Source organism: Anabrus simplex, chromosome 6 (assembly GCF_040414725.1).
Source record: "Anabrus simplex isolate iqAnaSimp1 chromosome 6, ASM4041472v1, whole genome shotgun sequence".
Lineage (NCBI taxonomy): Eukaryota > Metazoa > Arthropoda > Insecta > Orthoptera > Tettigoniidae > Anabrus > Anabrus simplex.
In genome coordinates, this window is record NC_090270.1 from 343,448,867 (window position 1) to 343,474,062 (window position 25,196).

The following is a 25,196-nucleotide window of genomic DNA, read 5'->3' on the forward strand; positions in this document are numbered from 1 at the left end:
CTTAATATTACTGCAAATTTTTTTTTTTTTTTTTTTTTTTTTTTTTTTTTTTAAGGATAATGCCTTTAGGTTGAATTGTATCTTGAGCACCAAGCTTACTGTATCTTTAAATACACACTTGGATTTGAATATTTTGTAATTTAGTTAGATATCATAAAATTATTTTATAGCAATTCAATTGTAGGGATTGACTATGGTATTAAAATGTTATTTAAAATGTCAAAATGGAAATCTTCTCAGATATAAATGCAATTGTCATCCCACACATCCCCAAATATAGTGGTACCTATTCCTTCTTGCCTTATGTTGTTGGTCTGACATGAAAAACTACCACAAATGAATTTGCTATAGAAATAAGAAATATTAAAAACAATACCATTACTCTCTACATATTAAACAAAAAATCAAAATATGTGGTGGATAAATAACTCCTCTTAACAGGGTATTGACTACTTTTCATGAGAATCAGTTGGCTATAACATAAAATGTCATAGCATTATATTTTTCACAGCCCCACCTTTATTTATAACTTATCCATTTTATTTTCAAAGTTACTTTGCTATGGGATAACCTGATTGTGGGTCACATACATAACTTTTTCAGTTCGTGGTAGAAGTGACACTGTATTCATATTTGATTACCTCTTTCATAAATAGGTCTGTGGAGGACAGAGTGACTGTTGGCAGGTTTTCCTGTTCTTTAGTGGGAGGTTAGTTTATAAGTGATTGCTTAGAAGTTGGCCCATAGTTTAGTTGAGGTATTTAAAAAAATTTATTCTTGCTTAGCTGTTTACTTTTCTTTTGTTTTTTTTTAAGATGTGAATTTTTGTGAACACATTGATACTTAGAAAGTGTAGTGTGATCTCCAGTATTTAATATTATTTATCAAGGAAGTGTGGAATTGGTAATATGATACTGTATGTGGCCGACCAAAATTGTGCCAGCCGCCGCAGTTATACGTAGGGCTAAAGTAAACATCATTAGTATAGAAGTTAATAGATTTGTTAATAATATGAAGCTTTAAAATTTAAATTATAAACTATGATTAGATATCCTATTATTTAAATGTAAATATTTTACTTGAGTAGTAATAGTTAAGTCCTTGAAACTCAAAAAATTTGGCGATGTTTTAGTCTTTTCAGAGGAATCTGTCCTGTAATCGATAGTACACTGACATATCATTCTAATATTCATGAAGCTAGTGAACTACAACTTTCTTGGGTATAAACATGTGAATATTGTGTCTAAAAATGGAATCATTTTTGAATTTGACACATATGTGATTATTTTGAAGAAATCTCTAAACAGTGACCTAAAATGTACTAGGAAACATATACAGGATGTCTTTTAAAAACTGATGTATCATAGCATTGAATTATTCTATTCTACCTTCTGAATTCATCTGTGGTACAGGATATTTTAGGTCAAACGGTTATAATAATTGGTTTCTTCTTTTCAGCTCTCTTCTCTTTAGAATTTTAACTTTCTATTTATTTGTGACATTGGTGACATCTGTGAATATTATAATAAATTCTAATCAATTTCATATTAAGTAGTCCAATACCAGTACCATAAATGGCCTTTTTTGTATAAATTAAATATTATTACTCATTTCTGCTATTCTGAGTATTTTATGATAAGGAAACACTTCACTACTAATAAGCAGAAAGTATTATATATGCTGTGATGTATAATTTTTATCACAACGAAGTATCTCACCAGTTCAAAAATTGCATTGAATTAATTTGTTGTATGGTATATGAATATGACTTATTTGCCGTATGGTATATCATTTCTTCTTTATGGTTCTCTTCTCCTCATACTTCTAAAATTCTATTTATTTGTGAGTCTATGGAATCTATGATCAGTATGTTCAATATCTAATCATAAAGTTTCATTTGTTTTAAAGTAGGATTTGAACCGCAGCTGCCTTGGTGAGAGGTTAGTAATTTTCTATCTCATCCCTCATAAACAGAGAGGCCTACTTGTATAAAGTATACAGTGAAGATTAATTGTACTTGTCATTTAAAGCCGTATGAAACCCAACAAATATAGGTCACACTTCAGTATGGCTTCATCTCTGGTGTTCCAGTGAATGCAAGCAAATCAATACAGACTTGTAGACAGTTGTATACATGTAAGTTTTGCAAGAACTCAATAGTTCGCCTGAAAAACTCTTTGAAATTTATTCTCATTCCTGTTGATTGTCAGATCAGGTCCCTAAATTAAGGGCAACCATTATTTATTTATTTATTTATTTATTTATTTATTTATTTATTTATTTATTTATTTATTTATTTATCTGAAAGTACACAGGTTTTACACATTAATTATCGATCTATATCTATGAAGTTAAAATTGAACAAAAACAAAGTTAAAATTTAACCAAAACAAAATGAACATTAACATTATATACGATACCTTTACAATTTAAAAAAAAAATGAAAAATACACTAAGAAATCACATGGTAATACAAAGCAAAATATACAAAAACAAACAAACTTAAAACAGTAGCAAATATGATGAATACCAGAAATAAAGAATTATCAAAAATTTTCAAATTGTAAAGGCAGGCTTCTAGTTTATTATTGAATTCATTATCAGATTTGGTGAATATATTGACTTCTTTTGTTACAGTGTTATAAGGCATTGTCATTTTTATGAAAGGTGAATTTGACTGACTTATAGTTATGAATTTCATTGGTTCCGTATTGAAGTGGGATTACAGTAAAATGAAATCCCTTCAAGGTCCACCTATTCAATACAAAGATGTTTGAATGTGATTCAATCACTTGTCAATTAGTCAAATGGTACTAGTTTCGGCATCTATGTGCCATCATCAGCCTTAAGTACAAATTAAACAATATATATATTCCTAAAACATCTAAAACACATTTTAACACATTATAAAATACAATTGCTGTAGTGATACATGAGATAAGTAAAAATTATGATACAATAGATTGTTATGATATAAAATTCTTGAAATTCCGGCTGTTCGTTACATAGTTCAGTCTGTGTACGTTCAGAATAAGTGAATTTGTGCAGTTGTCTATGCGAGTGACATTTATTCCTTTAATATTAGGTGGTTCCGAGGAAGTTTACTTTGATCACGTAAGATCGTGGTGTAAATAAAGATGAATTCCCACTTCAATTTAAACCTGAAGAAGAAATTAGCCAGGTTAGACGTTGGAAGCAATGTATGGAAGTTACTAGAATCATAAGGATCATTGAATGATGATTGATCACCTTGAGCAGCATGTTAAACATGTTGTTACACAGACGGAGCCGGACGAAGTGTTTGGGCAGCGGTAAAGGAGGCGAGGGGAAGGAAGGCGGTGGAACACCTGCAGGGGGATGGAAGTAAGGCGGGGCAGAAGGATGGGGTAGTGGGGGTAATTGACGGGAGTGTGTATTTCGGATTACTTGGAAAATCAAACTGTTTTTCGATAGTTTGGTATTTTTAAGCCAATCGATTAAAAGATCAAAAAGGATATTGGGTTTCTCGTAAATTTCATTTAAATTATAATTGGGGTTGAAGTATTGATCACAGCTGATGTAATAACTTTCAATAATATTCATTATGGGTCCCTTGTTTGCTGTTTGAAGAACTTCTATATCTTGTTCAATGTCTGTAAATTTGTGATTAGTGTCATGCGTATGAATACTCATGGTTGAGAACTTATTGTGTCTCATCGCGTTGACGTGCTCTGAATATCTAATCATAAAGTTGTGTCCTGTTTGTCCTATGTAAGAGCTGCTGCATTCATTACATTTTAGTCTATACATTCCAGATTTGGAGTAGATATTGGGGGTATTGATTGATGCAGAGTTGTGTAAAATTTTGGAAGTTCTATTGTTAGTTTTGAATAAAATTCTTACATTGTGTTTCCGGAAAAGGTTGGTGATTTTGTGGACGTCGTTATTGTAAGCGAAGGTGGTTGAAATAGGAGTTTTTTCTTTTTCTTTTATGAGTTTGGTTTTAGGCCGGTACCTATATTTGTTTATTATTTGTTCTATAAACAGCCTGTTGTACCCATTGAACTTGGCAATTGCCCTTATGGTATTTTGTTATTAAGATCTATCTTCTCCATGGGTATGGCAAAAGCTCGATATGACATTCTATTGTATGCTGCACGTTTGTGCATTATGGAATGTATGGAGTCTTTGTGGATAGTGTTAGCAGTTTGTGTAGGTTTCCTGTATATTTTATAAGACAGGCCAGATGTATTTCTAATAATGGTTATATCTAGAAAATTAATTGCTTTATTTACTTCTGACTCTAGTGTGAATTTAATGTATGGGTCAATACTATTCAAATCTTGAAGAGTGGAGTCCGCGTTCTTGATTAATTCATCCATAATGACAAATGTGTTGCCCACAAATCTGGCCCATATGAGAATATTTGGAAAGTTGTTATTATTGATTTTCGTATGTTCTTACCTAAATAGTTATTAGCCAAAATTCCTGACGAAGGTGATCCCATTGCCAGTCTATTCTGTTGATATATAATTTTGTCAAAAACAAAGAAGTTATTGTTGATGACCAGTTCTAGAAGCTGAATAAAATCTTGTATTTCTAGTTTACTAAGAGAACTATGTTTACTTAAATTATTTTCAATGATTTTTGGAAGTTTAGAAATTGGTATGCTCGGATACATATTTTCTATATCAAAGGAGTGGAGAGAGTGGTTAGGTTGTATGTTAAATGCCTTTAATTTTTCAATCAGTTCGGTAGTGATTTTAATGGATTTGTTGGAGAGAAAGTGATAATTTTTGGTTAGGAAACTTTGAATGAATTGGAATGCTGGGCCAGATTTGTGGACGACACATTTGTCATTATGGATGAATTAATCAAGAACGCGGACTCCACTCTTCAAGATTTGAATAGTATTGACCCATACATTAAATTCACACTAGAGTCAGAAATCAATAAAGCAATTAATTTTCTAGATGTAACCATTATCAGAAATACATCTGGCCTGTCTCATAAAATATACAGGAAGCCTATACAAACTGCTAACACTATCCACAAAGACTCGATACATCCCATAATGCACAAACGTGCAGCATACAATAGAATGTTATATCGAGCTTTTGCCATACCCATGGAGAAGATAGATCTTAATAACGAACTTAATACCATAAGGGCAATTGCCAAGTTCAATGGGTACAACAGGCTGTTTATAGAACAAATAATAAACAAATATAGGTACTGGCCTAAAACCAAACTCATAAAAGAAAAAGAAAAAACTCCTATTTCAACCACCTTCACCTACAATAACGACGTCCACAAAATCACCAACCTTTTCCGGAAACACAATGTAAGAATTTTATTCAAAACTAACAATAGAACTTCCAAAATTTTACACAACTCTGCATCAATCAATACCCCCAATATCTACTCTAAATCTGGAATGTATAGACTAAAATGTAATGAATGCAGCAGCTCTTACATAGGACAAACAGGACACAACTTTATGATTAGATATTCAGAACACGTCAACGTGATGAGACACAATAAGTTCACAGCCATGGGTATACATACACATGACACTAATCACAAATTTACAGACACTGAACAAGATATGGAAGTTCTTCAAACAGTAAACAAGGGACCCATAATGAATATTATTGAAAGTTGTTATATCAGCTGCGATCAATACTTCAACCCCAATTATAATTTAAATGAAATTTACGAGAAACCCAATATCCTTTTCGATCTTTTAATCGATTGGCTTAAAAATACCAAACTATCGAAAAACAGTTTGATTTTCCAAGTAATCCGAAATACACACTCCCGTCAATTACCCCCACTACCCCATCCTTCTGCCCCGCCTTACTTCCATCCCCCTGCAGGTGTTCCACCTCCTTCCTCCCCCTCGCCTCCTTTACCGCTGCCCAAACACTTCGTCCGGCTCCGTCTGTGTAACAACATGTTTAACATGCTGCTCAAGGTGATCAATCATCATTCAATGATCCTTATGATTCTAGTAACTTCCATACTTTGCTTCCAACGTCTAACTTGGCTAATTTCTTCTTCAGGTTTAAACTGAAGTGGGAATTCATCTTTATTTACACCACGATCTTACGCGATCAAAGTAAACTTCCTCGGAACCACTTAATATTAAAGGAATAAATGTCACTCGCATAGACAACTGCACAAATTCACTTATTCTGAATCTACACAGACCGAACTATGTAACGAATAGCCGGAATTTTAAGAATTTTATATCATAACAATCTATTGTGTCCGCCTCTGTGGTGTAGTGGTTAGCATGATTAGCTGCCACCCCCGGAGGCCTGGGTTCGATTCCCGGCTCTGCCACGAAATTTGAAAAGTGGTACGAGGGCTGGAACGGGGTCCACTCAGCCTCGGGAGGTCAACTGAGTAGAGGTGGGTTCGATTCCCACCTCAGCCATCCTGGAAGTGGTTTTCCGTGGTTTCCCACTTCTCCTCCAGGCGAATGCCGGGATGGTACCTAACTTAAGGCCACGGCCGCTTCCTTCCCTCTTCCTTGCCTCTCCCTTCCAATCTTCCCATCCCTCCACAAGGCCCCTGTTCAGCATAGCAGGTGAGGCCGCCTGGGCGAGGTACTGATCATACTCCCCAGTTGTATCCCCCGACCAAGAGTCAGAAGCTCCAGGACACTGCCCTCGAGGCGGTAGAGGTGGGATCCCTCGCTCAGTCCGAGGGAAAAACCGAACCTGGAGGGTAAACAGATGATGATGATGATGAACAATCTATTGTATCATAATTTTTACTTATCTCATGTATCACTACAGCAATTGTATTTTATAATGTGTTAAAATGTGTTTTAGATGTTTTAGGAATATATATATATATATATATATATTGTTTAATTTGTACTTAAGGCTGATGATGGCACATAGATGCCGAAACTAGTACCATTTGACTAATTGACAAGTGATTGAATCACATTCAAACGTCTTTGTATTGAGTAGGTGGACCTTGAAGGGATTTCATTTTACTGAATTTGACTGATGCAATGTTTTTGACCTTTGAACGTGAAATAATTGTTGCTACGTAATCTTCTCTGTGGAACATGGAATGAAATGCGATTTAACAGGTCCAAAGAATCAAATCATCCTATTACAATTTTTCTTAGTATTTATATAGAAATTAAGGACTGTCTGGTTTTCAATGAAGGTAATTGAAATACATTCCTCAATGACTGGGTTGATGTGTCAAAAGGGCAAAAAGTATTAAAAGTTTTGAAATAAAGTTATATATATATAACATAGGAACTTGTTTTGAACAATTTCAATGGCATTCACTTATTGCCTTGTATACGGACTCCAAATTATTACAGAATATTCCAGTATGCTCCTTACTAAGGTAACATATATTTTAATCAGTACAGAGGGCTGGGTAAATGGTCTTGAATTTCTTATTAAAAAACGTAACATTCAGTTAGCATTCTTTGTTATAATATTGATATGATCGTTGAACATTAGCTCATCAACGTCCTTAAACGTTAAAACCCTACGATATTGTGTGTGTTTTGAATGTTCATGTTTCAATGTGTAACTTATCAGTTTTAAAGTGACCAATCAATATTGTTTTTAGATGAACATGGCTCAAATAAGAGCCAAAATATGTCCTAGATGTACTGAATGAACTTATATATAATTATTATGGCAAGTATTGAATCGGTCGATCAGATCAATAAATTCTCTTAAAGTATTGAATCTTTTTAACCCTATTGAGTTTTGTAAGTCTTGCAATTTTCAGCCGATATTCATCATATTTTGTAACTTCATTAATGTTGCCAAAATTAATATTATTCTAAAATTTGAAGCAGTTTTGTACCCTTTCAGATTTACTGTAGAACACATTTCATAAAAATAATTTGAATAATTTAAAAACATCCCTTGTGTACCATTTTTTGATGTTTAACTTTAGAAACTTTTTTTGTGATAATTCTTAAGGGTGTATGAATAATTATTGGTATTATTATTTGAAAAATTGTATTATTAACAATATTAAAATAATTTTATTTTTTACCCTTTGGAATTTTTTTTGGAAATTCCCGTTCATATTTGACACAAGATTTCTCGGTCAGATATTTTTTTGGAAATTCCCGTTCATATTTGACACAAGATTTCTCGGTCAGATATCAATTATTTTTCAAAATGTATGGCAACTTTTATGTATTTCATATGGTAGTATAGTCATGCCAAGTATGAGGACAATCAGGCAAAAACTGTTGCCCTAACAACATTCTGAATACTGAAAAATGAAGTTTGAGAAAAAGTTAATTTTGTATAAATTTACAGTAGTGCATTAGAGCTTTCTCCTGTTCTCAACAACAGTTTTCAATACTCTACTCATATAAGTAAGCCATTTTGGATTTTAAAAATATGTATTTCTGGCTAGTAGGCAGTAATGATCAATCATTGAATGTTGAAAGCTTAGAATAATATTCGTTAAAAATTGTTTGTGTATTTCATTATGGTAAGTGATATCACATACAAGTGTTAAGACTTACTGGTAAATTTAACAACCTGAACTTTGAAGCTTAAGATATTACTCAACAAATAAAAACAAAAATACAAGGTTGGTGGGCATTTTCTCTCGTCATCCAATACGGGGAGCAGGTTAATTTAACTATTTCTAATGTTCGTCTGTGCATATAATAAAAATGTCCACAAATGCTAAACAGACCAGTACTCCTGGAATCAGTGAAAATTCATAAGCAGAAATATGAACTACAGTAAAATTCCGAAGACATTCACAAGGAAGTGGGCATGGCCTTATGAAGGATGTTTTAAATGCCTCAGCAGGACATTTTAAAACATGGCACACACACAAAAGATTTTAGTGCCATGTGACCCAAGGATGAGGTAACTTGTAGAGGAAAAACCTCAGATTCAATTTTTGGATCATTTTGGCTCAAAAACTCAGTAGGGCCTGCCTTTCAGTTTAAAATTGTCAAAATAATTAAAATGTTATAAATACCATATATATGAAATGAAGAGGATGCTATTTGTTTTACGTCGCACCGACAAAGATAGGTCTTATGGCGATGGTGGGACAGGAAAGGCCGTGGCCTTAAATAAGGTACAGCCCCAGCATTTGCCTGGTGTGTAAATGGGAAACCACGGAAAACCATCTTCAGGGCTGCCAACAGTGGGGTTCGAACCCACTATCTCCCGGATGCGAGCTCACAGCTGCACGCTCCTTACCACACAGCCAACTTGCCCGGTAAATGAAGAGGAAAGAAAATGACAATGTTAGGTCAGAAGTATTGGCTCAGGATGACACTTCATTTGATAATGTAACTTGAAAGCTATTCAGTTTGTTGAACAAAGAATTTTATTCTTTGTTTAATAATATGTTTTATACAGGTTTGTTATAGTGTAATATTTATATTGAACTTATGTGTTTGACAGACTGGAAAGTTCTAAGTTACATTGAACTGAGACGCCACTACAAAGTATGGCTTAAGAAATTTCTGTTGTTAATAACTCATAATAAGTAGGAATAATGGTTAAGGTAATTAATGGAAAGCTGGCCCCAAGGAAAAGGTAGAGTTGTCTGGAGGCACTGGGTTTAATTCCCCGCCAGATCAGGGATTTTTACCTGGATTTGAGGGCTGGTTCAAGGTTCAGTCAGCCTACATGATTACAACTGAGGAGCAATCTGACAGTGAGATGGTGGCACCGGTCTAGAAAACCAAGAATAATGGCCGTGCTGACCACATGACACCTCGTAATCTGCAGGCCTTCGGGTTGCGCAGTGGTTGCTTGATAGGCCAAGGCCCTTTGGAGCTGTTGCTCCATGGAGTTTAGTTTGGTTTTGTAATTAATGGAAACAAGAGTCAAATAGATGAAGAGAGAGAACAGCAAGTAGGAAGTATGGGGAGAGGGAGCAAGAGGAACACTGCCATATTTCTTACTTCTTTATCTTTGTCCTGTGTTCCTAGTCTTTTACCACCAGTACTTTTTTTATCTCTTTTTGTTAGCTTTCTTCTCATCCTTCACTTTGCACATCAAGACTGAAAGCCGGGCTGAGTGGCTCAGACAGTTGAGGTGCTGCCCTTCTGACCCCTAGTTGGCAGGTTCAGTCCTGCCTCAGTCCTGTGGTAAATGAAATGACGTATGGCTTTTAGTGCCAGGAGTGTCCGAGGACATGTTCGGCTCGCCAGGTGCAGGTCTTTTGATTTGACGTCCGTAGGCAACCTGCGTGTCGTGATGAGGATGAAATGGTGATGAATATGACAAATACACCCAACCCCCATGCCAGCGAAATTAACCAATTATGGTTAAAATTCCCGACCTTGCCAGGAATCGAACCCGGGACTCCTGTGACCAAAGGCCAGCATGCTAACCATTTAGCCATGGAGAGTCCTGTGGTATTGAAGTGCTCAAATACGTCGGTCCTGTGTCAGTAGATTTACTGGCACGTAAAAGAACTCCTGCGGGAATAAATTTTGGCACCTTGGTGTCTCCAAAAACCATCAAAAGTAGTTAGTGAGACATAAAAAATAACATTAATTAATTAATCAATCAAGACTAAAGATGTGGGAAGCAGGAACATGCTCGTAGTTGGCTGAGAAAACGAGCAGACTGTCCTTGCGCTCTCTCTACGTAAGACCGGATTTCACACTTGTTAGTTCCTTTCCACTACTTTGAATGAAAATGTTGATTTTGAATTTTCCAAGTAAGGACACCACTTTAAACAACTACTGTTAATAAATAATATGTCACCAGCCTCTGTAACTTACTTTTAATTTATTAATTAGGTCCTCCAACTCTTTCCTCATCTGAATAAGTTCTGGGTCTTTGGGTGGCATCGTTACCAGTAATCAGCAGTCTACTTCTCTACTACTAGATCTGAAAGAGAAACAATATAGGTATTATGCACAAAAATTGTAGTAATTGTCAATTAGTTTCTAATTAAACAGAATTTAGCTGATTTAGGTACACTATCGTAAATAATTACAGGGGTGTAAAAATTCTTAGACCCAAAGGAGAAGACTTTTTTTTAAAGCCCTCACTTGACTTGCCTTTCAAATTTGTTCCATGGAACTCCGTATCTTTCAGTCAAGTATTCATTCAACTTACTAAACATTGTGAAATGTTGTTTATTAACATTTAAAAAAATATTATGTTGATATTAAATATTTCTGTTTAGTCTGTTGCTAATCTACAACATCAGTTTCCAAGAGTTTGGATAGTAAATAGTACAAAGCACCAGCACTCAAGTAAAGCAAAAATCACAAAACCACTTTATCTAATTGCGCTCAAAAGAGAAGTGAAAAATCCTCAACAGTTGAATGGAGGAGTCTGTTGGCTATAATATCATCAGTCAGAGAACAAGTAACGTGTAACAGAGCTCCCTGCAGCACAAAGCAGGCAAGTATTAGGTAATGCGACAATGGAAATTTTCAAAAACAAGTGTTGAGTCACCTGTGTACCTTGCTGCAGCACCAGTACAGTCATTTCCAATAAATAATTCTCAGTAGATGAAATCATGTCTTGTGTCGTCCACTACCAATCTTTAAGTTAGAAAGGTATTTAAAACAGACTTTCAGCTTATTATTCCACGTTGAGCTCATACAGTTCATGCCGAACAGATGTTACATACAGAACAAAATTGACCACCCAGAGACCAGTAGGCACTGAACCCACAAGTCACCTGACCATTAGAACAACAGTGACCTTGAGCATTCTGGTTCTGTTATCAGGGATCATGTCTTTGAGCAGTTATATATGAGGCTGTACAAACTAATAAGCTGTAAGTCTTTTTCTTATAAAATGCAGTCACAAAAAAACTAATTATTCTATTACACTTAAGAAAATGGAAATTGCAACACCATGAAGGCACTGGTCGTTTGTGTTGATTTTCAAGATATGGAATGATGCCATCTAGGTAAATCATCAAAGTTTCAGGCCCATTGGATTGTTGCTACAGGTCGCTCCACGTGATTGTTCGCGGAGGAATCAACTCCAGTATACGGACTCTGGTGTAGCATAGTTGACTTACAGTCTGTGCAGTGAAGTGTTCCCTGTCAAACATGCCTCGACGACAGAGAAGAGCACACTATCAACAACTGTCGCCGTTTGAGAGGGCTCGTATAATTGGGCTGTGTGAGGCTGGATTATCGCTAAGGACTGTCGCTGCACGTGTTGGCCGACAGGCATCTACGGTACAACGTGTATGGCAGCAGTGGTCAAATGAAGGTACCCACACTCGTAGACCTGGCACAGGCCCAGTGCGACAGACAACTGTGAGAGAGCATCACCGCATCATTCGGGTGGCCAGGATGGAACCCCATGCAACAGCAGCGCAAATTCAAGCAGCTGTGGCACCCCACGTTACACAACAAACAGTTGGTAATCGCCTGCATGCAGCTGGCTTACGAGCCTGTGTCCCTGCAGAAGGTGTTCCATTGACCCCACCACAGCGACGTGTAAGGCTGGCCTGGTGTCGAGAAAGATCGACGTGGGTTGACGAATGGCATAGGATCGTCTTTAGTGATGAATCGTGCTTCTGTCTTGCCCGCAGTGATTGCCGGAATCGTGTGCGCGGACTTACCGGGGAGAGGGGTCGCCCAGATCTTATTGTCGAGAGGCACACAGGGCCAATACCAAGTGTTGTGTGAGATCAGTTAGTGTAACCTCTTTGATTCTTGTTACTCCTGAGATTTGTTTACGAGAGCTTTGAAATAAGCAAAGAAACACACTTCAAGTTTTAGTTTGGTATCATTTTTGTAGTTCGCAAGATGGCTTCCATGTATATATGTGTATTAAAATAAATGTGTTCGATTATTGTGGAATTGTACCCGTGTTTTATCGTTTTCGAAGTGCATTCCCAACATTTGGCAACCGTGACAGGACATTAGACAGTTATATAATCATATAAACAGTTTCATACGTAGTATTTCAAGCATGGAAGTGAATATAGCTGTGACAAAGAAATCAAGAGCGGTATTACGGCGATCAATAACCAAGATCTACAATGAGCTCGACGCGTTACTACAGATGCCGGAGAAAGATACGGAAAGTATTAGTGCACATATGGATCTATTAGAAACAAAATTTCATGAATTAACAGGTATGGATGCTCTTATCTTCACTAATATGATTGAGAACGTGGAGGTTAGGGATGACGAGTTAGACAAAGAAATCAGTATGGCTGACGAGTATAAGTTCAGATTTTATAAGGTTAAGACTGCTGTTACGAAATTATTAAATGAAGACCGGAACTCAGAAGCTACTGCAGTATCAGTTAATTCTAACTTGTCACTCCAAGTTAAGCGTTCATACAAACTGCCTTTGTTGGAATTGAAAAAGTTCGGAGGTGAACTAAAAGATTGGCTTCCTTTCTGGTCACAATTTAAGAAAATTGATGAGGACCCTCTTTTAGACCCTAGTGATAAATTCCAATACCTCATACAGGCCACCACTTCTGGATCCAGAGCAAGAGATTTAGTTGAGAGCTTTCCTGCTACCGGAGAAAATTATTGTAAAGCAATATAAAGTCTCAAAGCACGCTATGGGAAGGATGATTTGCTGGTAGAAGTGTACATTAGGGAGTTGTTAAGTTTAATCTTACAGAATGCTGTGAGCCCTAATAAGGTGTGTTTATCATCCCTCTATGATAAGCTTCAGAGCCATATAGGAGCCCTAGGAACCTTAGGTGTCACAACAGACAAGTGTAATTCCATGCTTTTACCACTAGTAGAGTCATGTTTGCCTGAGGACATTCTAAGAACTTGGGAGAGAACTTCTTCAATCGCGCTCATTGGCCAGTCTTCTTCAAATTCAGCTGTTGAACCAGGGGGGGCTAGTGTCGGTGACCAGAGTGTGAATTCCAAGAATCGTTTAGACAGTTTGATGCAATTTCTTAGATGTGAAGTAGAACAGGAACAGAAGATTACTTTGGCTATGTCAGGGTTTGGTGTTTTGTCTTTGGTAGCTGTCAAGGGAGGTCCAAAGAAGAAGGAAAAGAGCTTGAATTACACCACTAATCCGAATGAGAACATTCCCACAGCAGCAGGTCTCCTTACTGCATCTGGTAGAGAAACAGCAGGGTGTGTCTTTTGTTCGTCTAATCACAAGTCTCAAGACTGTATTAAGGCCCAGAAGATGACTTTGCAAGAACGTCGTCTTGCACTTGAGACTAAAAGATGCTGTTTTTCTTGTCTCAAGGTCGGACATCCAGCGAAGAAATGTAGAAATAGGCCTAGGTGCATCATTTGTAGTCGAGGACACTTTGTGGTTATGTGTGATAAGTTGCCACAAACCCAGGTAGACTCAGCCGTAGAGAGACCGAACTCAACAGGAGACAAGATGGCTTCTAGTGCGCAAGTCCAGAAAGATGAAGCTTTAGCTAGTTTGTCGAACCATTGTGGGGTGCTGATGCAAACACTAGTTGTCAAGGTTCGGGGCCAAGGAGTTGAGCGGACTGTAAGAGCATTAATTGATTCAGCATCACAACGTTCCTACATTTTGAAGAGTACAGCCACGGAAATGGGATATCAAACTGGCAGACAGGAAAATATCCAACACTCGCTGTTTGGAGGTACAACCACTGGAGTATACCATCATTGTGTGTACACTATTTATCTCTCTAGTCTGGATGGTAGCTACAACTGTCACTTTGAAGCATTAGACCAAACAAGAATTTGTGGTGCCATACCTTCAGTACAGCAAGGTCCTTGGATTGAAGAACTAAGTAGTCAGAACATTGTTTTGAGTGACATCGAATCTTATGGACCAATAGAAATATTAATTGGAGCTGATGTTGCAGGCAAATTGTTTACAGGAGGCCACAAGATACTAAGTACTGGACTAGTGGCCATGGAAACTCGTTTGGGATGGATTTTAATGGGCAAAGTACCTTCAGAACATAGGAATGAGGAAAGTATGGCTATGGTGGTGACTGCTATGCTAACAAGAGAAGCCACCATCACAGATTTGTGGACTCTAGATACTTTAGGGATTAGCGATCCATCTGAGAAATGCAGCAGATCTGAGATTGAGTCTACTACACAGCAACATTTCCTTGATACAGTATCAGTCAATGAAGAAGAGCGGTTTGAAGTTCACCTCCCATGGGTTGAGAACCATCCTCCACTGCCTGATAATTACCAATTATCACTGAAGAGACTGATGTCTACTGTTAAGAGATTGAAGACTGAAGGTTACTATGATGCTTATCAGGAAGTACTAGATGATTGGCTGAGGGAAGGGGTGATAGAAGAAGTGCCTCCTCAGGAAATGGATGTTCATTGCCACTATTTGCCTCATCGTCACGTTGTGAAACCTGGTTCAACAACACCAGTGCGCCCCGTGTTCGATGCCTCGTCTAAAGAAGATAAACAGCCCAGCCTCAATCAATGTCTTGAGAAAGGCCCTAATTTAATTGAGAAAATACCTTCCGTGTTGGCTCGTTTCCGACTGAAGAAGGTGGGAGTTGTTGGAGACATAAGAAGAGCTTTTCTCCAGATCAGCATTCGTGAGAGAGACAGAAATTTTTTGAGATTCTTGTGGTTAGACAGAAATGGAAGTCTCAAGACATACAGACATTGTCGTGTTGTATTTGGAGTCTCTCCAAGTCCTTTTCTATTAGAATCATGCATCAAACTTCACCTTGAAAATACATTAGTACTGTGTGAGGAAGGGAAGTCACCATGGCCCAAGTCATTTGTGGAACTTCTTACCCATAGCTTCTATGTTGATAATTGCCTTGCCAGTTTGGACGATGAAGAACAAGCTAAACAGTTTATTGATGTAGCTTCAGGTGTCATGAGGGAACGGCAATTTTGTCTTCGAGGGTGGGAGTTGACCTGAAGTAATGATGTTTCCGGACCTACCAATGTGTTAGGACTCCTATGGAACAAGTCCGACGATTCCCTAGCAATCAACATAGATAACCTTCTTTCGATTAGCTTCGAGAAAATAACAAAGAAAGTTATTTTGAGTGCTGCCCATAGAATTTTTGATCCGGTGGGTGTCACATGTAGTGTAGCATTAATACCAAAATTGTTGCTTCAACAGACTTGGAGAGAAGGTTTGACATGGGATGAAGAAGTCAATGAAGAGATCAAAATGAAATTCTTGAGTTGGCTTGAAGAAGTTCCTCTTTTAGCTCAGTCAAGATTCCTCGTTGGTTGTCTAACTGCAACAGCCCAGACGACTCCTGGACACTTCACATTTTTTCAGATGCCTGTCAGACATCATATGCAGCAGTTGTATTCCTGCGTGTTGAGCAAGGGGGTGAAGTGAGTGTTCACTTGGTGGCTGCCAAGTCAAGAGTTGCACCAACTGGAAAATCAGGCAAGGGATTGACCATTCCCAGGTTAGAACTTTTAGCAGCTTCAATAGCAACGAGATTATATGCATCGATTGCAAAGGATTATTGTATTCCCGATATTAAGGCAATTTTTTGGACAGATGCTTCAACTGTTCTCGCTTGGATTCAGCGAAGTGAAGCATGGGATGCTTTTGTCATGAACCGGATTAAAGAGATACGAGAACTGTCAGTTGGTTGCGAATGGCAACATGTTCCTGGAAAAGAAAACCCATCAGATCTTCCATCACGCGGATGTTCTGTGAAGAAGTTGATACAATGCCGTTGGTGGGAAGGCCCTGGTTGGTTGAGAGAAAATCCAGACTGCTGGCCACAAACTGACTTTTCTTATAATGAGGAAGAGATAAATTCGGAGAGAAGGAAGAATGTCGTTTCATTGATATCAAGTAATTCAGAAGACATCGGTAAAGATTGGTATTACCAACACTTTTCTCAGTACAAGAAAATTGTAAGGATGGTAGGCTGGATGTTCCGCTTTCTGACCAACTGTCGCATCAGCAAAGCTCAACGCATACATTGTGTCCTGACAAGTGAGAAATTTGTCACGGCAGAAAGGAAGATTTTACGGTGGGTGCAGGAGGAAGTGTTCATAGATGTTTTCAATTCCAAACTAAAGAGCTTACTTCCGTTTGTTGACGAACAGGGATTGATTCGTTTGATGACCAAGATATCAAACCGGGATGATGTCAGGGACTTTTGTCATCCCATTGTGCTCCCAAAGGCTGATCACCCAGTCGTTCAGCGACTGATTATGGACGCCCATCTTAGCAACTGTCATGCTGGTACGCAGATGCTTTTGTCAATTCTGAGGCAACAGTATTGGATTCTAGGAGGTAGACAAACAATTAGAGCTGTTATTAACTCCTGCATGATTTGTAAACGTCATAGTTCAAAGAAGTTGGCAGCTCATCCTTCACCTTTACCTGAGAGTAGAGTGCGTGACGCAAGAATTTTTGAAGTTACTGGAGTTGATTTTGCTGGTCCTCTCTACATCAAAGCCGATGATGGAACCTCAAAGAAGGCATGGGTTTGCTTATTCACTTGTGGAGTTTACTGTGCAGTTCGATTGGAACTGGTATCTTCGTTATCAACAGATAGCTTTCTACAAGCTTTCAGACGTTTCTGCAGCAAACAAGGAAGACCTGTCATTGTCTACAGTGACCAGGGAACAAATTTTGTTGGGTTTAAGAACTCCTGTCACAAACTAGACTGGAATGCAATCTCACAATACAGTTCAGCGCGGAAGATAGATTGGCGTTTTAATCCTCCAGCTTCGCCATGGTGGGGAGGTTGGTGGGAACGACTAGTAGGAATGCTCAAAACTCTTCTCCGTCGAGTGCTTGGTCGATCATCTGTCAACTATGAAGAGATGCAGACAATCCTCTGTGACTGCGAAACCGTCAAATTCTCGGCCATTAACCTATTTGTCTGACAACCCATCAGATCTGGCTGCTCTAACTCCAAACATGTTTCTACACGACATAGAAGAAGTAGGAGTACCTGAGTATGACCTGTTCGAAGCAACTGATCTTCGGAAAAGACTGCAGTATCACCTTCAGTTGAAAAAGAATCTTAGAGAAAGATTTCGTACTGAGTATTTAGGTCAGTTGAAGTTATTCGCCAGCAAGGATAAGCCACATGATCTCAAACTGGGAGAAATTGTTTTGGTAGGCAATGATGACACTAGAAGAATGGATTGGCCATTGGGACGAGTTGTCGAGTTTGTTAAGGGAAAGGATGGCAATGTTAGAGTAGTTTGTGTCGTCACTGCTTCAGGCGAGCTTATAAGGCCAGTTCAAAGAATATACCCACTAGAACTCGAGTTTCAACCACCTGAGGATACCCAGGAAATCCGAAACCACTTAAGGAAAGACTTTGTTCCAAGTGAGGAAAATATAAAGGATAATCACGAGGCCGGAGCATGTGACTCTTCTACTCCTGCTGAAGATGGTCCTCAAGTTTCAAAGCAGACAGTGAAAATAACTCGTCTAGGACGATTGATTCACAAGCCAGAAAAGTTAAATTTGTGATATGTGTCAATTAACATATTTATTTGTGTTTATATTATTGAATTTTATCATTTTGTAATTGTTTCAGGACTATTTTATGAAAGTGGCAATTTGTGCATAAAGGGTGTAAGTCAATTCATGTTAACATTCATTTGACTTAGGTGGGAGGATGTTGTGTGAGATCAGTTAGTGTAACCTCTTTGATTCTTGTTACTCCTGAGATTTGTTTACAAGAGCTTTGAAATAAGCAAAGAAACACACTTCAAGTTTTAGTTTGGTATCATTTTTGTAGTTCGCTTCCATGTATATATGTGTATTAAAATAAATGTGTTCGATTATTGTGGAATTGTACCCGTGTTTTATCGTTTTCGAAGTGCATTCCCAACACCAAGCATTATGGTCTGGGGAGCTATTGGCTTTAATGTGAAATCATAATTAGTGCTTGTTGAGGGCACTATGACTGCTCGACAGTACGTTGATAGGGTACTCAATCCAGTGGTTGTTCCTATGATGGCAAACATTGCTAATGGGATGTTTCAGCAGGACAATGCCTGGGTTCACACTGCACGCATCTCCAGAGAAGCTCTCCACGACATCACAACCTTAAAATGGCCCACCAGATCCCCCGACCTCAGTCCTATTGAGGATGTGTGGGACGTGATGGGTCGACAACTGGCCAACCGTCCTCAGCCACCCACAACTCTGGAACAACTGACCCGTGCAGTGCAGCAAGCATGGGACACAATTCCTCAGGAAGCGATCCAGGGCCTTATTGACTCCATGCCTCGACGAATTCATCAATGTATTGCAGCGCGTGGAGGGCACATCCTGTATTGATTGTTGTCCAAAATTGTGGTCAGAGGGACCTGAAAGTGTAATCATCGAAGCACAACCGAACACTCGTCCTGCATGTTCAATTGCAGCAATGTAGCACCACTCTGTCTGGGTGTTACAATTTCCATTTTCTTCAGTGTACATAATATTACAATCTGCTTTACGTTGCACCGACACAGATAGGTCTTATAGCAACAATGTGATAGGAAAGGGCCAGGGATGGGAAAGAAGTGACCATGGCCTCAATTAAGGTACAGCCCCAGCATTTTCCTGGTGTGAAAATTGGAAACCATGGAAAACCACCTTCAGGGCTGCCGAACCCACTATCTTCTGCAAGGTGATAGCTATGTGACCCAAACCATGCGGCCACTTGCTCAGTAAATGATTCTACTTGAAAGGTATATATTTATGTATATGTAGAAGTACAGCAGAATTCAATCTTTAAAGTCTGGCCAGGTTTGTACTGTTCCGGTATGGAGTTGATCATACAACCAGCAACTCCACCCCAAGTGGCAAGCAGCAGCAACCTGGTCCACGGGCAGATGACCTTTCGTAACATGGCAAGTGGCCCTTCGTAGAAGAAATGCTTCTTACATGTAGCGTCTGTTCTCTGGAGGAACAGCTACAAAACATGTCTGTTCTCCATGTTGGGAGCAGCCTAAAATTTTCTTGCCAGCAGTAGCACTAAAATGCTTTGGCGTCTGACTTTTCAACAAGTCAGCCGAGATTTCAAAGTCACATCTCATATGTGGCTCAAAGAAATATGGTTAGTACTGCTAGTGTGTTGCCCATTCCAGGCGACACACATTATCATTGCCCAAATGGTGTGAGAAATGGACAAGGGCTCCCACTCAAGGACAGACTGGGCTAAGAATCAAGTCCACAAAATCCAGATGGCTGCTATCAAGATTGGTAGTCTTACAAGTTGCAGCTGTAAAATTGCTGATGTCATGAACAATCGAAAATGAGATCAAAATTAGATGTTGGCTTTTCAGGCGTTTGCTCTATTAACCAGCATTTCGTCTTAGGTCTGACACTAGACTCGTCAGAGTGGGATGTGTCAGACCCTACCCACTGATGCTGGGGTGTATGCAGGTGAACTTATCAGAAGCCTCTTATGTGGCACAGTCTGATAACTGCATACGGGAGATAAAACTCCACAATGGAATTAATGCCCGCCTAGCAATTCCAAATGGTAATTCTAAATTCCCATGGAGGGAATTAGATATTTTTCCACCAATAGAGCATATCAAAAATGAGATCAAAATTAGATGTTGGCTTTTCAGGCGTTTGCTCTATTAACCAGCATTTCGTCTTAGGTCTGACACTAGACTCGTCAGAGTGGGATGTGTCAGACCCTACCCACTGATGCTGGGGTGTATGCAGGTGAACTTATCAGAAGCCTCTTATGTGGCACAGTCTGATAACTGCATACGGGAGATAAAACTCCACAATGGAATTAATGCCCGCCTAGCAATTCCAAATGGTAATTCTAAATTCCCATGGAGGGAATTAGATATTTTTCCACCAATAGAGCATATCAAAAACGCCTGAAAAGCCAACATCTAATTTTGATCTCATTTTTGATATGCTCTATTGGTGGAAAAATATCTAATTCCCTCCATGGGAATTTAGAATTACCATTTGGAATTGCTAGGCGGGCATTAATTCCATTGTGGAGTTTTATCTCCCGTATGCAGTTATCAGACTGTGCCACATAAGAGGCTTCTGATAAGTTCACCTGCATACACCCCAGCATCAGTGGGTAGGGTCTGACACATCCCACTCTGACGAGTCTAGTGTCAGACCTAAGACGAAATGCTGGTTAATAGAGCAAACGCCTGAAAAGCCAACATCTAATTTTGATCTCATTTTTGATATGCTCTATTGGTGGAAAAATATCTAATTCCCTCCATGGGAATTTAGAATTACCATGAACAATCGAGACAAGGACATTGCGTGCATTTTAGAAACCAAGTGGACTGGCTCCAAAACTAAAGAAATTGGTGTGGTTAGCACGGTGAGCTAGGAGTACCAAGAAAGTGTTAGTGAAGTCGTCACTTGATCTCCACAATCTGGTTGCCCTGAGAACAAGAAGAACAAGTTTTGGGATAGCTTTGAAAGTCATTTGGATTCTCTTGAGAAGGACAAGCTCTTATTCACAGGCATGTCAGACAAGGCACATACAGTTATGAGAGAATCCATGATAGTCAAGGTTTTGGAGTGTGAAATGAAGATGAGAATCGAATCCTGGACTGTACCGGTACTGAAACTTATGACTTAGCAGTAGCCAACATGTTTTTCAGCACAAAATTGCTTTAAACAGAGACAGGGATCCATAATTCACAGTTATTTTTCAGATTTCGGATAAAATGAGCTCAGGGAAGGAATACAACTTTTCCTTAACATCCGAACCTTACTTGCCACCTACAGTAACGGTGGAAGAAATAAATTAAATACTGGCACTGTATGGCTCAGAAACTTGGACACTTGGCATGTGCTATAAGAGAAGACTAGAAGCATTTGAAATGTGGTGTTGGAGGAGAGTGCAGAAAATCTCGTGGATGGCAAGGCTGACAAATGAAGAAGTTCTTAGAAGAGTTGGTGCAAAAAGAGCCCTATTGAAAAGAATAATGAAGAGTTAATAGGACATCTGTATAGACACAACAATTTTATAATCAATCAATGTTATGGGAGGAATGGTACAAGGCAAAAGAGGCAGAGGAAGACTCAGATTACAATACATGAAACGAGCAGAATCACCGAGCTCGATAGCGCAGTCGCTTAAGTGCGGCCAGTATCCAGTATTCGGGAGATAGTGGGTTCGAACCCCACTGTCGGCAGCCCTGAAAATGGTTTTCCATGGTTTACCATTTTCACACCAGCTTCCTTCCCAGTCCTAGCCCTTTCCTGTCTCATCGTCGCCATAAGACCTATCTATGTCGGTGTGACGTAAAGCCAGCAGCAAAAAAAAAAAAAGCAGAATCATATGATAAAAATGAAGATACCATCAGAGAACAGAGAGGAATGGAGGAGAAGAATTGCTGCAGTAATTTGGTCAGACAACATTGCATCTTAACATTATTTCCTCCTGCTGAGCATGGAAGCTCTCAACACCACATCTAAAGAAATTAAATGGAGAAAATAAATGAGCATCACAGCCAACTAGTATTTTAGATACTCTACAGCAGGTGCCAGCTACACGTCGATCATGTTCTGTTGGTAGATTGCAATATAAGAATCTCATAAATAAAATTCAGGAAACGCATTTTTCAAAAATTACCAGTGTTTCGATCCAGTGTGGCATGGGCTCATCGGCTGGATACCGCACCTCTAAGATACTGGCCGCTAACACGCCGGTAGCAACACCGCTTTAAGCTATCCTGTGATAAACACAAATGCAGTGCCGATGTACTAGGGGAGAATTACATCTCCACTTGCTATATATACCCTCCCGGACTAGCATGAAGGTGCGGTATCCAACTGATGAGCCTATGCCGCACGGGTGCGAAACACTGGTAATTTTTAACGATTGAGTTTCCTTAGCTATCTCAATTGGAAGCCATAAGATTCTCATATTTGGGTTGTTTCGTATTAACTTTTACTATCACTTGATCACAAGAACAGAATTAGTAGCTTTGAGGAGAGAAATAAGCTTCCAGAAATTATTCAAATCTCTTGCAGTAAATTCTCATGCAAACACCAGAAGTTTGTCTTGCATTTGTTGTTCGAATATGAGCAAGTTCTGCAACAGTTGGAAAGAAAAAAAAAACATTTTCCTCACATGCTTATAATATATAGAAGATTTTCCAACTATCATACTGAACTATTCTAAGTAAAGGAACAAAACGCAGAGCATTATAATAAGCAATTCCATGATTATTCACCATGAAACCATGATGTTGTTATGTCAGTGATTTTAACCCATGATGTGATCATGACTTCTATATCCTGATGTGACTGTGACTAGAATATTCAGAGTTCTGTCAAGTAAGGGTCATTGTTACTCCTGAATATTTGATATTAGTGAATAAATCATAGTTTGTGAAATATCGCTCATCACTGAAACAGTACTAGTGAACATTTCACTCACTGTCACCAGTTATTTACCCAACATAAATGTTCCTGCAAACTTTCACATAAAGTAGAGAAGATTTTTGCACACGTTTGAAGTCTAATTTATTTCCATATACAGGGTGGTCAGAAACAATGTGAGCATTAGAGAGTTGGTCATATCTCGTGTCGTTTAAGTTAGTCAATCAGGGAAGGCTGACACGATCACACCATAGCACTGTGTTTGTGTTTGATGCTCATTTCTTAGCTGCTGGGCTACGGTAATGTTTACTGAGCAGCTACATGGCTTGTGCACAGTGGTCTTGGACTCGCCTTGCAACGCAACTCCGGTATGGACACCTCGGGTGGGGATTAAGAAGATCTATTAGCTGGCAGGGAACCGCCACCACTACACGCAGGACATTCGACACGTGGTGAAAACCAGGAACTACTATGTAGATCACATGAAATCAGCTGCTTGAAGAAGCATTTTGAGGAAATCTGCAATGAAGAATTTCCTCATCCTCCTATGCCCCGTCGTAGCCATCACTGCTTGCAAATATCAAGAAAATGAGGAATGTACAGGTGACTGAACCAGCCAAGGTGTGGAAGCTGTTTGGACATGAGGCAGCTCACTTTCTAATACTGGTGAAAATGAAACTCATCCCATCTGGCTTACTAGCTTTACAGTTCCAGTACAGAAAGGTAGAGGTGATGTCAGAAACTGTTCCTGCTACTGTCCAAATTGCCGACTATGTCATACAATGAAGATCTTCGAACATATTCTGGATTTTTGTCTTCGTGACTAACATAATTTTGTAAAAAGGCAAAGGAACAATCAATGGTACACATGCTGTACACCTTCTAATGGAACAATATCATGATAAACACAGAATACTTTGCCTGGGGTTCTCGTTTCTTTAAAAGATATTCAATACAGTGCCATATTGCCTTACCTGGCATGTGCAAGGATGCATGAAGTACCAGAAATTTATGTTCAAAGGACCGAATCGTAATGTTTCTATCCATGTCTGATACTCTGCAGAAACCTCCTCGCCTTTGCTATCCCATCGCCACCATAAGACCTATCAGTGTCGGTGCAACGTAAAGCAAGTTGTGAAAAAAAAAAATCCAAGTTGATATTGACGAGGAATTGGCTTCAGCTCTGTGCCTGGACACAATAGCTGTGGAACTGTGAACCCCCACACCATTTGATGCTGGTTCATGCTGATGATATCACAGTTGCCAGTGAAACTTGACAAGACATGCGACAGTTAATGCAGTGCTGGAAAACTAGCCTCTGTGAGTATGGCTTGGGACTTAATCTGAGGAATTTACAATCAGGAAAAGTGTTACAGGACGTGAATTTTGGTAGCATACCATGAATTTTCAAGTAACTGATAAAAGTAATAATAATTTTTTAAAGATCTGCAAAAATTCAGAAAGCACTCAACTTTGTGGTGGTGATTATTGTTTTAAGAGGAAGTAGAACTGAGCAACCATTCTCTATTAACACAAATTAGAAATAAAAACTGGAGGTCCAATCCTTTGAAAAAATGAAGGTACCAACTAAAGAAAAAGAATGACCTTAAATGGCATGAAGATGAAAGACTCCCTAAGCCTCATAAATCTAACACCATCAGGGTCAGAAGATGACAAGAATTGACCAAACAATGTTGGAAAGAAAAGTAAGGAGGCTGGCACAATAAGACCTCTCAACTTTGGCTTCCTACAACTACAGAACATTCTCAGCTATGTGGGAGATAAATAAAAAAATTAAATCTCCTAATCCAATACAGTCATTTTCTCATGGTAGGAATAGAGGTGCAGAAATGTATTTTAAAGATCTAGTCTAATGGGAATTGTTCTCATTTAAAATGAAGTCTTTGTTATAACCTCCACTCTTATAGCTCAGATGATAAGACCATGAGACAGAAGTCTATCTATCTCCCTTGG

At 38.7% G+C, this 25,196-nt stretch overlaps 1 protein-coding gene across 2 annotated transcripts in view; it reads right to left on the reverse strand.

Moving 5' to 3' along the window:
* Positions 1-25,196, reverse strand: part of Gbeta76C (guanine nucleotide-binding protein subunit beta-2) — a 211,895-nt gene that overhangs the window by 51,630 nt on the left and 135,069 nt on the right. For both annotated transcript variants that reach the window (XM_067148912.2, XM_067148911.2), the window contains exon 2: positions 10,751-10,859. In XM_067148912.2, the coding sequence (XP_067005013.1) occupies positions 10,751-10,819 (69 nt within the window). In that variant the 5' untranslated portion in view covers positions 10,820-10,859. The remainder of the gene's footprint in view (positions 1-10,750; positions 10,860-25,196) is intronic.